The sequence below is a fragment of the Anas acuta genome, chromosome 25 (genome assembly GCF_963932015.1).
Source record: "Anas acuta chromosome 25, bAnaAcu1.1, whole genome shotgun sequence".
Classification (NCBI taxonomy): Eukaryota; Metazoa; Chordata; class Aves; order Anseriformes; family Anatidae; genus Anas; species Anas acuta.
The window spans coordinates 2,634,826-2,651,079 of NC_089003.1; the positions used below are offsets into that span (position 1 = coordinate 2,634,826).

The 16,254-nt window shown below is 49.5% G+C and overlaps 2 protein-coding genes and 1 long non-coding RNA gene across 7 annotated transcripts in view; 1 reads left to right on the forward strand and 2 right to left on the reverse strand.

Annotated features, from left to right (window-relative positions):
- Nucleotides 1-1,634, reverse strand: part of ACLY (ATP citrate lyase) — a 28,662-nt gene extending 27,028 nt beyond the window's left edge. For 3 of the 4 annotated variants that reach the window (XM_068660471.1, XM_068660468.1, XM_068660470.1), the window contains exon 1: nt 1,475-1,634. The gene's annotated coding sequence lies outside the window, so the exon portion shown is untranslated. The remainder of the gene's footprint in view (nt 1-1,474) is intronic. The other variant, XM_068660469.1, reaches the window with a different exon arrangement.
- Nucleotides 1,635-3,913: 2,279 nt separating this feature from the next.
- On the forward strand, nt 3,914-16,195 carry ODAD4 (outer dynein arm docking complex subunit 4). 2 transcript variants are annotated; one of them, XM_068660479.1, is made up of 13 exons: nt 3,914-4,116; nt 4,950-5,081; nt 5,374-5,527; nt 7,486-7,547; nt 8,582-8,738; nt 9,731-9,955; nt 11,013-11,220; nt 12,713-12,799; nt 13,015-13,211; nt 13,401-13,501; nt 14,296-14,374; nt 15,469-15,732; nt 15,787-16,195. In XM_068660479.1, the coding sequence occupies exons 1-13, from the start codon at nt 4,015-4,017 to the stop codon at nt 15,978-15,980; spliced, it is 1,962 nt and encodes a 653-aa protein (XP_068516580.1). In that variant the 5' UTR covers nt 3,914-4,014; the 3' UTR covers nt 15,981-16,195. The 2 variants fall into 2 exon arrangements, with proteins under 2 accessions (XP_068516580.1, XP_068516581.1); XM_068660480.1 differs by having other exon boundaries at nt 15,913-16,195.
- LOC137844283 (uncharacterized) lies at nt 7,268-16,233 on the reverse strand. The gene is made up of 6 exons (XR_011089862.1): nt 16,090-16,233; nt 13,827-14,060; nt 10,764-13,576; nt 9,799-9,968; nt 8,714-8,969; nt 7,268-8,120 (listed from the first exon to the last, which is right to left on the reverse strand). It is a non-coding gene; the product is annotated as an uncharacterized lncRNA (long non-coding RNA).
- Nucleotides 16,234-16,254: the final 21 nt, after the last annotated feature.

The following is a 16,254-nucleotide window of genomic DNA, read 5'->3' on the forward strand; positions in this document are numbered from 1 at the left end:
TCCCATGCCCTCTCTTCCTGAGAAATTTTAAGCTGCACTGTAAAGCAACCTTCCCCCTTCATCCCAGGTCATTTATTAACACGGTTCAAGACCGGCCAGTATTTTCTGCCCATAGCAGCGTGAAAAGTTACGTCAGCTTCCACCTGGCAAGCGTGCCTGCTTTCATCAGAGGACGTGGAGGGGGCTCCAGGGAAGAGGCCCCACAGCAGCCAGCCAACTTCACGGCTCAAGCAATCGCGGCGCCGCGCGTTATGAAACGCCTGGCACCGTCCTGGTGTGATGCAAGCAGGTATCACTCGCCGGGGTGGTGAGCGTGGCGAATGTCCAGCTCCGGAGCAGGTTCCCTGCAGATGGGGAACCTCAGAAAAAGGAAGTGCAGCCAGGGAGAAGGGCAATGAACCCATCTAAGATTAGCGGAGAGCAGGAAACAGCCTCCAAACACCCCGGTGCGTGCCTGGTGCCAGAAGCGGGATATCTGGAATTTTGTGTCTAACAATCAACTTATCCTGCAGCTCTGTGCAGAGTTCCCAGCAGTTTCGTTCCTTCGCTCTTCCCCGTGTCCCTTGGGGAACGGGCAGCAGCAGCAGCAGCAGCAGCAGCAGCACGCCTTCTGGGCTGTGTGGCCGGGCAGGATTCCCCACCGTGGCTGCCTTCACAGCGGGTCCCGCTTCCAGGGACGTGCCAGGAGGAGGAGGGCGGCCGGGAAACCTCCTGCACGGCCACGCAGAAGCCTCGTGCGGAAAACTCGAGGGGGTGCGAGGCAGGGTGTTAGATAGGAGAGCTGAGACTGATCCCAGCCGAGGAAATAAATCAGCTGCAGGGACAGGCACCGCGCTCGGAGCACAGCTTCCACTGCTCTGCCAGGCAGCAAACGCTGCTTAAGAGGGAATCCTGGAGCCTGTGCGAAATGGGGAGAATTCCCCAAGCAGCCAATAATTCAAAATAAAAATAATTCAAAATAAAAATAATTCAAAATAAAAGATGTGCAGGGCGGCCATCTCACGGCCCCGGAGCTGTCAGCTGCGGGCACGGAGGGTGACAGGGACAGGCAGGCGGGAACACAACTGAGCGGAAAAAAAAAAAACAAACCCGGTGCCTCCTTCCCCTTGCCTCGGGCGGGTTTGGGGTCGAGGAGGGGCAGCGGGGCGGGGGCTGCCCCCGGAGCCGGGCCGGGGGTCGCTGGCTGCGCTCCCCCAGCTCCACCCCGGGCTCACGGCCACGAGCATCCTCCCCCCCCACAGCGGCGGAGCCGCGAACCGGCCTCACCCTGCCCCGAGACCCCCCCAGGGACCCCCCCAGGGACCCCCCCAGGAACCCCCGAAACCCCCCCGAGACCCCCCAGGGACCCTCCGGGGACCCCCCCGGGACCCTCCCCGGTTCCCACTCCCGGTTCCCGCCGCCCTCCTGAGCCTTCCCCCGGGGGCTCCTCGCTCCGGGGTCCTCTCGGGGCCCAGCCCCGGGCCCTGCCACTCACCGCGGCCCCGCTCGGCCCCCGCTGCGCTGCTCCCGGCCCTGCCCCGGCCCCGCCGCCGCCGCCGCCTTTTGTTCGCTGCGGCTCGGCGCTGCCTCCCCGGCCCATCGGCCTACGGGCGCCGCCGCCTCCCATTGGCCGCCGCCTCCGTCACGTGTGCCTTGCCTGAGCGCTCCCCGCCCTCCCATTGGCTGAGAGCGGTGGGGCGCGGCCGCGCGGCCTTGTGGGAGTCGTAGTTCCGCCCCCTCGTTGCCCCCCCCCCTCCTCCCTCCCTCCCCTCCCTCCCCTCGTCTCCGGCCGTGAACCGAGCCCCCCCCCCCCCCCTCCCTTATCCCGGGCCGGGGCTGCGGGCAAACAGCGGCGGTGCCAGCTCGGAGCAAAGGGCCGCGGCCACGCCACCGTCACGCCGAGCGCCGCCCGCCAGCCACGGGCAGCCCGCCCCCGCTGGCAGCCCCCCTCCGAGCTCCCAGCGCTGCAGCAGCCCCGTGCCCGCTGCTTCTGCTGCTTCCTCCCCATCCTCCTCCTCATCCTTCTCCTCCTCCTCCTCCTGCTTCTGCAGCCTCTCAGCCCCCGGGCCAAGCCGCCCACCCTTCCCCTCCCACGGCCCGGCCCGGCGTGCCTGCACCAAGCCGGATCCAGGCGTTCCCCGGAGCTGAGCAGCCTCCCCCGGGGGTGGTGTAAGGCAGGAGGTGGCTGCCGGTACCGGCGGTGGGGTGAGGAGCTCCGCGGTGCATGGCCAGGCAGCAGTCCTGCTCGGGAACCGAGCATCACCGGCGTACATCACCATTATGGTGCATGGTCCTGAAGGATACAGCTTGCAGGTGGTCTTTACCTGAGCAAAGCAGTGAAACATCTCCCACAGGACAAAGGGACACTTGTGGAAGAGCAGGATGCGGCCATCCCCCCTCCCTGTTCACGACAGCCCCGCTTGTTTGGTAACAAGCCTCTAACGGCACTCAGCACAGTCTCTTCTGCTTGCCAGCAGCACTCAGAGCACATTCATTTTTTTTTTTCCCCTGGTATTTCCAACCTGTGACTAAAGTACAAATCAGCCACACCGAAGAGAAGCGCCCTGGGGCAGTCCCTCCGATGAGAGAGGATGGCTTCGGTCCAGAGGCGAGCAGCCCATGACATTATCACGGGGCTGGAGCACGGACTTGTAACAGCCACCAGCGGGTGACCGGAGGACACAGACGCGATGCTCCCGTCTCCTTAGGGAGAACACATCATGACCAGCATTGGCAAAAGGCCCCATGGAAAACAGTTACCAGAAGTTTACTTTAAATCATCTCAACTTCTCTCCCTGTCGGCAGAGGGTTTGTCACGCTGGCCTCCCACTGCGGGGTCTGACTGGTTTTTGTGTCACCACCCACGAATGAGACTCCCTGCCTGCCCTCTGCACAGCCCCATCCGCCACGCCATGGAAGTGAGGACTGACCCTGTCACTCCTGGGCTGCTTCCAGAATCCAGCAGCAGCTCTGCCATTCCCCACGGTGATGTTAAATCTTACAGACTGCTCTGAGCAGGAGGATTTTTTTGAGCAGGCCAGACAGGCCACACCCTCTCTGAGTCACTGTGCTGGAACAAATTGCTCCAAAAATTAATCCTGGCAGGGTCTTGTACAAGCCCAAAAACAATATCGAGACTTTGGATGCTGACAGGAGAGAACCAGAACATTCTCTCGTTCATCATTTCTGTTTGTCCAGGAGGATTGGATGCCGCAGTGATGAAACCAGTAGTGTGACCTACCAGCAAACACCAAAAATAACTGAATATTACACAAAGAGGGGGGATGGCAGTGGGCTGCTGTGCGAAGCCCCTGCAGGAGGCACCAGCTCCTGACCCGGCTGAGCAGAAGAACCTGCTCGGCCTGACGCTGGCAGGAGCTGAGGCATTCACACGACTGCTCTTGCACAGCGGTTTTATGAAGCGCCTGCACTCCCACACTCCCTTTCTTTACAGCCATGCCTCCAGCGCTGCTGTTTGGAAACGCAGCCTTTAGAACCAAACCCGAACGAGCACCGGAGCACCGCAGGCTGGACAAGCCGGGTGAGGAAACACAGCGCCAAACACACCACAGCTCCAGCTGCCTGGAATCACCCGGCACGCATTTTGCAGCGAAACGGGCGTTTCCTTCCCGGCCTCGCGCACCTCTCCTATCCGCCGCCCACCCGTGCCCTACTTACACCGTGCCTCTGACCAGCCCACCCCACGCTGCCCTGGCTCGTGGGAAGGCGCTGGGCACGGCACGGCAGCATTTCGAGGCGCTCTGCCCACGCCAGCCCCCCGGGACCGAGCGCTCCCCACCGGGTCCCCCCCCCCTACGCTCGGTGCCGGCAGCGGCGCGGCGCGAACCGCAGCAGCCGCACGTGGCCAAAGCGCGGGCGCGGGAAACGGCCTCGCGCCGTGGCGCGCCGAGACGTCACCGCGTGGGCGGGGCTTCGCGCCGAGCCGGAAGCGGGGCGGTTGCCTGGCAACGGTTGCCAGGCGACGGCGGCGGCGGTGGCGACCGGGGCCTGGCCGGGCCTAGGCCGGGCCTGGGTATGGCGGCGGTGCCGGTGGGCACCTTCCCCGGCTTCATGACCGAGGGGACGCTGCTGTACCGGCGGGGAGAGTACGGCAAGGCCCTGGCCTGCTTCGACAACGTGAGGGAACCGGGGAGGCCCGGGGGGGAGAGCCCCGAGGGCACGGGAGGGCGGCGGGGGCAACTGAGGGGGCACCTGAGGGGGTCGCCGGGGAGGGCCGCGGCTCGCAGGGGTGGCAGCGAGGAGGGAGGGGGCTGAGGAGGCAGCACCGGGGGGGGGTGACACCGGGGGGGTGGCCCTGAGGTGGTGGCACTGGGGGGGGTGGCTCCGAGGTGGTGGCACCAGGGGGGGTGGCACCAGCACGAAGGGGGTGACACCGACACGAGGGGAGGTGACACGCAGAGGTGACACTATAAGGAGGTGCAGGTCCTGCCCTTGTGGCAGGGGATGCCCCACAGATGGGGGGCAGCACGGGAGGAGGGGGTGGTTGCACAGGGGGTGCGTGAGTATGCAGAGAATAATTTGTGCTAAAAAAGTTGGAGTTTTTTGTCCTCGTCTGTCAGACAGATCCGTGTAGGGACGGAGCAGGTTGTGTCCCGTATGTGTGTGTGAAGCAGCCGGCCTCCTTTCAGTTGTGCCCAACAACAGGACGAGAGGTGACGGGCACAAACTGAAGCCCAGGAGGCTCCGGCTCGATGTGTGGGGGCATTTCGTTACTGGGAGGGTGACAGAGCACGGGGACAGGCTGCCCAGAGAGGCTGTGGAGTCTCCTTGTCCAGAGATATCCCAAACCCACCTGGGTGCCATCCTGCACGAGGTGCTCTAGGTGACCCTGCTTGGCAGGGGGGGGTGGGACCGGGTGGTCTCCTGGGGTCCCTTCCAACCTCAGCCATCCTGGGATTCTGGGATGAATTCCCAGCACTGATGGCACATGGACGTCTGCTGCATTCCAGGCACTGAAGCTGAGAGCAGAAGACAAGCACTGCCTAGTTTCCCGCTCAAAATGTTACCTGAGACTTGGAGACACGGAAAATTCCCTGAAAGATGCAGAAGCTTCACTCAAAAATGACAAAACGTTCCCCAAGGTAAACGGCACGAAGCAGGAGGAGGCTGAGGTGGCCAAGGACAGGTCTTTTATCTGAAGGATCTGGGAGGCAGCGTTGTGTAAAAATAGGTAACTCTAAAAGCAAAATCAGCCTCGCTCTGCACTCTGGCCCCTTTTAGTGCTTCCAGAGAAGGGGAGGTGCTTTGTCAGCTGAGGAAGAGTTACAGGATTACGCTTTATTGTATGAAAACCTGATAGCACACAGCTTTCCCTTCTGCCTAATGGGGAATTAGTTGAGATCTCTGAAGTGTTTTTATTTTTTTCCTTTTCAGGGCCTTTACCAAAAAGCTGAGACATTATATACCATGGGTGACTTTGAGTTTGCGCTAGTGTTTTATCATCGAGGCTACAGACTACGCCCAGAACTACAGAAGTTCAGGCTGGGTATCCAGAAATCCCAGGAGGCAATTGTCAACTGCATTGGAAGTAAGCAGCTTGATTTTATGGTGCCTGTGAGCACAGCTGGAAGCTGTTCACTGGACAGCTGATGGCATATTAGCTCTGCAGGTAACCTAAGGACCCTATAACAGCAGTCTCTTTGCTTCTAGATTCACGTGCTCAGTGGCCATTGTTAGATGAAACCAGATAGTACCAAAAAAGCACAGCCCCATTCTTTTCTTTTTCTTCTGCTTTTTTTTTTTTTTGGCTGAATGCCTATTCATATACAGAGTCCAATAACTTCAGTTACGGAAGTGAATTTGTTCTAAATCATACAGAACAAAGCAGCTCGTCTGCCTATGGCCCTACTGATTACAGAATCCATTTTGAAATCTTTATCCCAGTATTAAAAGTTTGTAATGAAATTTGCCTTGCTACCTGGGACTGGCCTTCCTGAGATCCTGATTTTCCTCCAATTTCCATTGCATAAGAGCGGTGAAACTGTTGACTATTGCAATGGAGCACTGCTTTCATAATTTCTGGCGTAGATCGTAGAGCTGCGTCCTGCAGGAGACAGAAAAGGCCAAGGACCTAGTGATGTTAGAAAGTAAACGGAAAATTTTCCCCTTAGCTTTTCTTTTAGCAATGCTGTCACATGCAGACAAGCGTGGACAAGATGTGCACCCACTCTTGAGCACACAGACACCTCTCAGCTGGGGCTGCCACCTTTGACAAGTGGCTTATCAGGTGTACAGCTCCCAAGGGTGCTGTAAAACCCGCCAAGCTAGTTAGGAACTGCCCAGGTGGATCCTCCAAGAGCCTGTCCCGTCACGGAGCCAGGACACACCCTGCCTGCACACCCATACAGAGGCCCCGATCCTCCAGATACTTGGGCGCCTCGCTCTCCCTGAAATCAGTTTCAAAATTTCAATCCACCTCCAGTGCTGCAGATTAGCTTCTTGTCCCAGCTGTGTAAAAGCCTGAAACTCTTCTATACATGATATTAATTAAAAACAAACAAACAAAACAACAACAACAAAAAAGTGAAAGTTTCCAGATCTGGCTTGCTTTCCTGCATCACCACTGCTCTCTTAGACTAATACAAATGCCTCAATGTCTTCACAGCTCTCAGTCAAAATTCTTGTCATGCTTGATATACTGAGCTAAATGCTTTAAATGTGTTCAAGCATCTGGACTGTATGCAAATGAACAGAATAAAACCCAAAACATTTTCCAATCAAGTGGCAACTGTTAGATGCAAGGGAAAAGAAGCAAGGAAACATATTAGTATTTGATCCATATGTTGAAATAGTTGTGAAATGCACATACATTAGCAGGGCATATCCTCCAAATTGCTTTGCTGAATCTGCTTTGCTCGGCAGGTTCAGAAACGCCTGCCTTCTGGGATATGTGGATTCTCACATCACTGAGCTTGGCTGAGCTGCCTTGCTGGAGGAAATCCTTCTCCACCAACAGCAGCCGAATCTCCTTCCTTCCTTCTGACCAGACCAAAACAGAGTTGTTTTTCACCCTTTACTCCACTGCCAGGGTGCAATCTGAATAGCAGAAGTGAAAATGAAATGGGAGTTTTGCCCTAATGTCAGTGCACAAAAACTTTAAAGTAGTTCTCCGTACTGCTGGATATCCCCATGCTTATGAGCTTTCCTTCCATTTTAAGCTTCAGCTTTGATTCCTCAGAAGAACCTGCCACCCTTTTTCTTCCTCTGTCTCCATGTAGATGTATGATGTCTCTAGGAAAACTGCACCAAGATGGGATTCCCCTGGTCCCATAAGAAAATAATTAAAATCCAGAGAAGAGCTGCATCTATGAGCTGTAATTCCTATTTAAAGACCATACCCACATGCACATATTTCTTGTGAAATAATTAAGAAGCTTTATTTGAAACAGGACATGATAGGCTTGGCACATTTACGGTCATTTTAGTTTCTAAAGCTTTGGTACTGCTGTTCTTGAACACTAAGAAGTATTTTCTCTGTATTTGCAGGTCCATCCTCAGTTAAACTGGAGAACAAAGAGGATCTCTGCTTTATAAGCAGGCAGGCAGAGGTACAGTGTGAAGAGCTCCTGCTTTAGAAGCTAACTAGTTATTATAATGCTAATGTGATCTGAAATAGGCTCTAGAGGATTAGTAGTTCCTGCAGCAACGTGGATGGGGATACGGCTGGTCTAGTGAAGCGCATTCTGAGCGGACAAAGCAAGTTGATCCACTATGAGAGTTTTTATGTACCTACTTTTAACATAGTTGTGGCTCAAGCTACACGAAATAGAAAGGAGAAGACAGAGGGATAGGGAAGAGCAACCAAGGAGAAACGAAGCCCAAACTGAGAATCCTCCACCAGCCTGACTGCTCGTTCTGTTGTATGTTGCTGACCGCCCATCAAAGGCTAATAAGTAACAGCACTGAGGTCAGAGCTAGGGTACATTTATCTAGAATATTTACTTTAGTCTTACCTGATGTTTAAGGTTCACATTTTTGATAATGGACACTTTCTCAATTGCTTAATTTTGGGGTGGTCCACTGAAGTAATGCCTCACTCCTCTGCGATGCCAAGCCATATTTCCCTGTGAAGTCAGTGCCGTGAATGCTCATTGCTTCGTTCAGCTGCAATTATGGGTACTCTGTGGTAAAAATAATTTGTACAAAGGGGGCTAAATATTGATGCTGTAATCATTGGGATTTTGAATGTGAGACGTCAGAAATACTGTCCTGATGTTTCAGAAGCCGTGGTAGAGCTGTCTTTGTCTTTGACTCTGGAGAACTAGACCTGCCTTTGCCACAGCCTTAATGTCCTGGCACAGCACTGACCTGGACTCCCTCCAGAACAGAATAAGACTGAGGAGCAGAACTAACTCTTGGTCTTATTACAATGCCTCCTCCTTCTCTTGGAAGTGAGGGAGCGCACTTGGGCACAAAATTTTCTGCTGACCAAAACTCTTGGTGACATACTGACATCTTGCTTTGACTTAAAAAGTAACTGGGCCTACATTGATGGCAAACAACTCTGAAAGCCAGACCTTCCTGATAATGCTAGTGTATCCCACTAATCTCACCCAACTTAATTTATTTTTTCTCGCTGTAGAGCAAAAAAGCAAATCAGAAACTCCAAATAAAACTGACCAAGGATCAACAGTGGACAAAGAAACAGGAGCCCCAGAGGAACCCAAAAGTAGAGCGACAGCTTCTTGGAGAGCTTTATGCTGACAAGGCCTACCTAGAAAAGTTGCTCAAGGATGAAGGTCTTTCTCCATTGTATTTAACTAAGTGCTCCTTAGTTAAGGCAGGGTCTTCTTTCCTTCTTTTATATCCTTATTACTACAATTCCTTACTTGTATCAGAGCTCAGATAGCACAGAGTGTTTGCAGTGGTCTTGAGAGAGGCAGATATCTGGAGAGTTCAGGCATTTTTGGAGCCAGATCCAATATTCATAACCATGTCTGAACATGTTTCCTTCCTTATTAAATGATAGGCTTTTAAAACAAACAATAAATCAATTCAAAGCAATCTGTGCTGATGAAATAAAAAGCAGAAACAACAGCATTACAACTTACTTAATTTCTGGCATGACGTTAAATTCTACTAACACTTGCATTAAGTGCAAAGCACTGCTAATGAGACCGTGCCTCAATCATGGCTTTCTTGTAAATGCTGTTAAGATCAAGATGCAGGAATCAGAGAAGTATCTTATTTCAGAACCAGGCAGAAAGGTCGTTCCCATGTAGTCATTCATCTAAGAAACTGTTTACCCAGTAACAGAGGAATAATTCAGAATTTAGTCTACTCACCGGGTTTATGGTATTACTGGCATTAATAATACATAAGGGCCATCTGGTTTCCAGCCATGTTAAAGTCCTCTCAGCTTTCACCTCACAATTTAATCCACTACTTTCTAAAGTGCCATTTGAGCCTAAGTGTCCCATATAGCTGTCCTGTCCAAGAGGACAAATGCTCATGCACCACCACTGGCCCCCATTAATTGGGCGTCTTCTTTGGCTCTTCATTAAAGAAGGCAGCAGCTTACAGGAGCTGGGAACAACAGCTTTAGCTCACCAGGAGAATTTTCTGTAACTTCTCTCCTAATCACATCAGTTCTGAGGAGAATTAAATACTTTAATTCTCAGGACTGGCTCTGTCAGAGCAAAAGAATGTTCACAAGCAGTCCCCCAGTGAACTGCAGCTTCGTCCCTCACATACATTAATGTTTTCCCCCGTTCTACCATCTTATTTTCAGATCTGATGAAGAGCTGCACAAAGAAGGGGATCAAAGTAGCAGACATGGTGTTGAGTGGCATTGCCTACCTGGACACACGCACTGAGTTCTGGCAGCAGCAGAAGCCTATTTATGCCCGCGTGAGGGAGCGTAAGCTCAGGCAGCAAAGGTGGATCCGAGACAAGAAGCGAAAACCAGCTGAGGTTGCCAGATACATTGTGAAGAGTATGGAGGACATTGATATGTGTATGTGTCCTGGCTGGAAACAGTAAGAAAGTGATGATTGGCATATGTAACTATTTGCTGTACTATTTTACAGCCCAGAACAACAGAAGTAGTGTGCAAGTAATAACAAACAGTAGCAGGTGGTTTGGGGAAGTATTTGCTTTCACATTCTCCATCTTTTCCAAGGCAACACTTCCTTAGATACAGAATCCAATGCATTTTCCTTTTTTTAATCTTTTTTTTTTTTTTTTTTTTTTCCTGTACTTGTATTGCTGATTGCTTTTCAGAACATCATTTAGATAAAAAAGCCAGGTCAGCCACTGCTGCATACTTAGCAAGTGCCTCTGGCTGGTCTAGTAATCAGAAGCTGTTTTACCAAAAAAAAATGCAGGGCACTGAAGTAAATAATTTCTGTAGTTGAAAAATACTTTTGTGGAGAGACGAAGAAGCTGAAAAATAGTGATCTGGAAGGAAGGAGTAATGCAGCCACTTTTACCCTTGCTTTCTACTTATGCCACATATTTTACGACTCAGGGACAAGAATTTGGTGTTACTGCCATTCAGTTAATTTAAGCTACAGCTTGGTGAAGGCAGTGCCAGAAACATCCTGCAGTCCACTCCCCACAGCACTGCAGCCAGCTGGGTGCAATAAACAGAGCTTGCCAGGAAAGTGCAAGGGGCTAATTTAGGAGATAAAAAACTAAGCACTGTAGCTAGTACTTCATCTCCATGATCAGGCTGCCCTGCTTCAATGACTTTTTGCTTTCAAAAACTTCAGACAACAAGCATCATTCTCATTTATTTTTCCTCAGCAAGTGTGAAGTCTTACCAGAGTTCTCTCTCCTTGCTTGCTGTGATGAAAGTGATTTCCAGGAGTGCCAGATGGAGGGGCTGAAGTACCATCTCCCAAGAGCAGATTTCGTGGAGATTGAATGGAGGAATATAGGATATGCATGAAGAGTTAGGAGCTCTAACCATTCCCAAGCTTTGTCTGAAGTGTACATAACTGCACTCAGTTCTACTTCCCCAATATTGCTGTGTACCTACCCTAACACTAACCTTTCTTCTTTGTCTCTAGTACTGACAGGTGGCTCCCCCGAAGAAAGCTGCAAGAAAGCTGAGCATGTGCTAAAAACAATACAAGGATGGTCAGATGATGAAGTTCCCAACAAGAATGAACTGATTGGAAACCTGCACAGCTGCATTGGGAATGCTCAGTTAGAGATGGGCCAGATGGAAGCAGCCCTGCAAAGCCATAAAATGGATCTCGAATTTGCTAGGCAGAAGTAAGTGCTGAGAAGTTTAGATAGATGGGGAAAAGATCCAACATACAGAGGAAAGTATCTCTGTTAAGATGTTTTAGCATCTGGTAACACTGTAATTCTTTCACCTGGAGATTTAACAGGGCAATGCATACAGACTCTGTCCACATGCAGTGGTCCCTAGTGACTTATCTTCACTATTTCAAAAATAAGGTGACTTAAGCAGATTTTTAAAGGACCTAGCACACACAAAGTATCTAAATCCATGCTGAAGCAAAGCAGAAGAGAACACAAGTTCCAGCCTCAGCACTTCAGCCTCTAGTATGCATTTCCTTCTCAGGAAGGTCAGAGTCTAAATTGCACAAGTTTTCTTCTACATTTTCCCTTAAAGTCATTTGCATTCAAATCATGATGATAGATGTGAAATGTTGATAAAAGATACAGTTGCTCATATAGAACACATTCTGCAGCAGCACTTTCAGCTAAAACTGAATGGAGCAAATGTAGTCTTAAGAATTAGTAATAGAGTTTTACAAAGTACATGAGAAAACGCTGAATAGTTGCTTGAATTGAGGTTATTTTGATTTTATTTCTGCCGATACTGTATAAGACCTAAAATGTTAGACCTCACTGTTTGTCCTTTTCAAAAAGCACATTTTTAATTATAGGTTTAACAATTTCTGCATCTCTCCTTGTGATTTCCACTCCACAGTTACACCACATAAAGTTAAGACTTAGCAGAAGCTAGGCAGAAATGAGATCCGTCATTTTACTACTTTTTCAAACCGACTGAAGGTTGTATTTGAAGGACAGAAACACAGTCATTACCGAGAGGAACTCGCCCTCTGGTGGCTGGAGTTCAGCAGTGGCCAGGGGAGACATTGGTGACTCGCATAACCCACAGCAACACATTTGTTCTCTCGTTTCATCACTTTTTTTTTCAAGGCACGGGTAGTCAAAGCAGGCCACTTCTGAAGTTGGGAATGAGGACTAATTAAAGGGCAAAAAAAAAAAAAAGCTACATTATGATAGAAGAAGCTGCCTCTAGCATTGGGCAAAATCTCATTCAGGGCACTGGGAACAGGACCTGTAACCAGGAATCTGTTAATGAGACATATTGCAGACACTCGTGTCTTCAATTTCTTCTTGGACAATAACAATTTATTAGTGTTAGGGACCTAAGAACTGGTAGGGGATTTCCATGGGATCCAAATGGAAACAAAGAGAAACTGAGGCAAAGAAAAGACTCATGAGGGCTGCCAGATTTGCACAAAATAATGAAGGCAAAACTAAACTGGTTTTCCCCATATTACAGGCTGTTGCGATGCTGTAGATGAAAATAAAATTTTACCTTGTTTTGATGACTTTCAACCTGGCACTGGTCCTTTACTTCTACTTCTCAACACTTACTTTCATGTTAAGAGCCAAAGGAAATATATGGGGTTGAAGAAAGCACAGACTGTATCAGGAACGAGGCTGTTTCAGCTACTGCAACTTCTCTTTCTTTTCAACACAGCGATCTACCAGATGCCATATCCAGAGCCCTTGATAACATCGGCAGAGTTTATGCCAGAATCGGCAAATTCCAGGAAGCTATTGACACGTATGTAAAATTAGTAACAGAAAAGGCGTAAGCTTGTGTTTTGAATTTAATAGATGCTGTCTTTTCAGTTTGTTTAATCGTACTGCTAGAAAGAGGGCTGAGAAAGTTTTCATCACAGTACCTGGAACACTTTGTGTATAGAATCCATGGTTGAAATTATAACTGCACCTAGTGAGATTCAGCAATAGTCTTTCTTTCTTACTCTCTGCTTGAAGTTGGGAGGAGAAAATTCCAATGGCAAAATCAAGCCTGGAAAAGACCTGGCTGTTCCATGAAATTGGCCGATGTTACCTTGAGCTTGATAAAGCTGAAGCAGCCCGAAATTACGGAGAGAAGTCCCTGCAGTCAGCAGATGAAGAGGGAGATGTCGAGTGGCAACTCCATGCTAGCGTACTGGTGGCACAAGCACAAGGTAAAGATGTCACTACAATATTTCTTTAAGGACAGATGGCAGCCTGTCTGTTCAGCTTCTTACATATCTGTCAGTTAACAACCAAAGTAACTGTTCTGATTAAGATCTATCGCAGGAGACTTGCTTGACTAACACTTGTTCTTCTCTTTATCTTGGGTTAAAATAGATGTTTTCATTTGCCCCTTTCAGAAAAATTAAAGGATTACCGCTCTGCAATCATAAACTTTGAAAAAGCCCTTGAGAAGGCAAAGCTTGTTCACGATGATCCTGCTCAGAAGGCCATCATTACTGTAAGTGGCTTGGTGCAAAGTGGAGAGAAGCTTGCAGCAGCATCAATAAGTTAGCTGTAAATGTTGTTTAGCAGCCTGTGAATTAAGAAAATGTCACTTCCTAGCTAGTGTGTTAAGAGGGGGAAAATGCAGCCTCTGAAGCAAAAAGTTATGAAGCCTCCTGGCTCATAACTTAATCTCAGTTTGTGAACCAGTACAACACCTAGAAGGCTGAAGCTCTAGCTCTGTTTAGGTCAAGGGAAAATTTTTATTTGAACTCCCTTTCTCATGCAGAATACAGAAATCCTTCTCCACATGTTAGAATGCAGGGCTAATCAAAGCTTACCCTTTTATGGCCTCTCCAAAGTGTCCCAGAGAAACCACTTTGCATCAGATCAGAACATCTGGGGCATTGGCGGTGACACAAGGATAAAGCAGTCTGCACATTTTGGTAGCCTGACAGCGGGTTGTGGGTGATCTTCTGACCTCAGTCAGCTTGCCAGGGAACAGGTACAGCATCAACACATACCTATTTGGTGATCCCTCATGGGTGTTCAAAGTTGAAGCAGAGCCTGTTTTCCTGCCAGAAGGAGAACAATAGTTTAGAAGAGATTAAATCTTCAGGGGAGGAGACATTTGATAAGGGATACTAACAGGTAGCAATCACTGCAGGGAGGAACAAAGTGTGTTGTTGCAGAGAGTTTTGAGGTAGGAAAGGAGCAAGCAATGACAGCAGAGATCAAAGAGAAATAGGAAAAACTTGGATATATCGCTGTATTTCTATAGCGTTCACTAATAAGCCACATCAATTTCAGGCCTTAGATGACGTGAGCAGAAGCTTCATTGAAGACCTAAAAGAAAGAGGAAGAGAAATGAGAGATTACTCTTTTAAAGGTAGTTGTCATCTAGACCTCCGCACCACATAAATGTAAAAATTTACCACTTTCCTTTTCTGGCATGGGAACAAAACACCCCATTCCTAGGTCCAAGGATTGAAATTTCTGGACTGCTTGCATCCCCTGTACTAGTATGCTGTAGCAGGAATTCATTTATATGTGATGCCATAGCATAGTTAAGATTTGTGGCCTCATTTTTTTGACAGTGAGGGCTTCATTTCCAGGATAACAGTGAGGGACTCTGGCTTCTCTTCAGCTCTATCTTTGTAAAAAGCTTCTTTTAATAACAGTGAAAGCAGCCCCAGTGCCCAGAATGTGTAGTGGTGGGCACAGCCAGAAGCAAAATAGTGTCAAAATGCAACCGCAAAAATGAACATAAATAAATGAGACCCGCAGTGCTGAGGCCTTCAAAAACATCAGCAAATCCTAGAGCCCACATAGCATAAAAGTATTGATTTTCTGTCACCTTCTAAATGACGACACATGCTACTGAGCACCTGCAGCATGAAGCATGACAGAGTAAGTCACAGTTCCATTGCAAAAGATACTGCTCTTCCTCCGAACACACGTATGTGTCCTTCCTAGAGCAAAACTCACACACAGAGCAATCCCTACTCTGCCCCAGCAAGTAGGGCTGCAGAAAGAGGGGAGCAGAGTGGAATCCCCAGGAGTGCAGCATCCTCATGGTTATTTGAAGCCCCGGACTCAGAACACAAACTGAATTCCTGCAGCTCTGCTCCCAGGTCTGGCCGTGGCCATCTCAGAGCTGTATCAAGCCTGAGCAGGAGATGGCAGCACGTCCCAGGCGTCCCCTCTGCAAACACCACACCTAGGTTTCATCTCATGTTCATTTTGTCAGTTGATGAATCCAGGCCTCACAATGTAACTGCCAGCACCTGCCTTCTGCTCACCTTAGATCATGTATCTCAGTACCTCATATTGCTGGCAAATTTAGCTTTGTGAGACAGGAAATAGAGGAGAGCTTTCTAACCATGGTGATGGAGGCCAAGGGGCTTTTCTTGCACCCTACTGATTGCCCAGTGCTGGAACTTGGTTTAAGATTCCCTTTGCCTCTTCCTCTCCCCCCTCCAGATTTTGATTTCAGCAATGAAAACACAGACGATGACAACTTGGAGAAGGACAGAGAGGGGAAGGAAAGTGGGAAGGAAAGCACAGAGAATCAAGAAGGTGAAAAGGAAAATGAAGGTGCCAAGAACGATAAAGAGCATGAGAGTAAAGAAGAGGAGAGCAAAAGAGACGGCGAGGAGAGCAAAAGAGATGAGGAGAGCAAAAGAGACGGCGAGGAGAGCAAAAGAGATGAGGAGAGCAAAAGAGATGAGGAGAGCAAAAGAGACGGTGAGGAGAGCAAAAGAGACGAGGAGAGCAAAAGAGACGAGGAGAGCAAAAGAGACGAGGAGAGCAAAAGAGACGGTGAGGAGAGCAAAAGAGACAGTGAGGAGAGCAAAAGAGACGGCGAGGAGAGCAAAAGAGATGAGGAGAGCAAAAGAGATGGTGAGGAGAGCAAAAGAGACGGAGAGGAGAGCAAAAGAGACGAAGAAGAAACAGGGCATGATGAAAAGCAGCCAAACCTCGCGTTGGAGTAGAGCAGCATTTCCTGAGCAGTTAGAGGGCAGAATAAACCTTAGTGCTGAGCGTTGCTTTTGCAAACTCCTTTTCCCTTTGCTGTTCCTAAACCCCAGCCGTGCCACGTACCTGCGAGTCCCGGCTCACGCAGACGCTCGCTTCGTGCTTTTCCTCCCTTTGCTGGCACAGCTCCCCGGGAGCACGGGGCAAAAAAAAAAAAAAAAAACACACAAAACAAACCAAAAAAAAAAAAACCTGGCCCCGAGCTGCGGCGGCCCCCGGGGCCGGGCACCC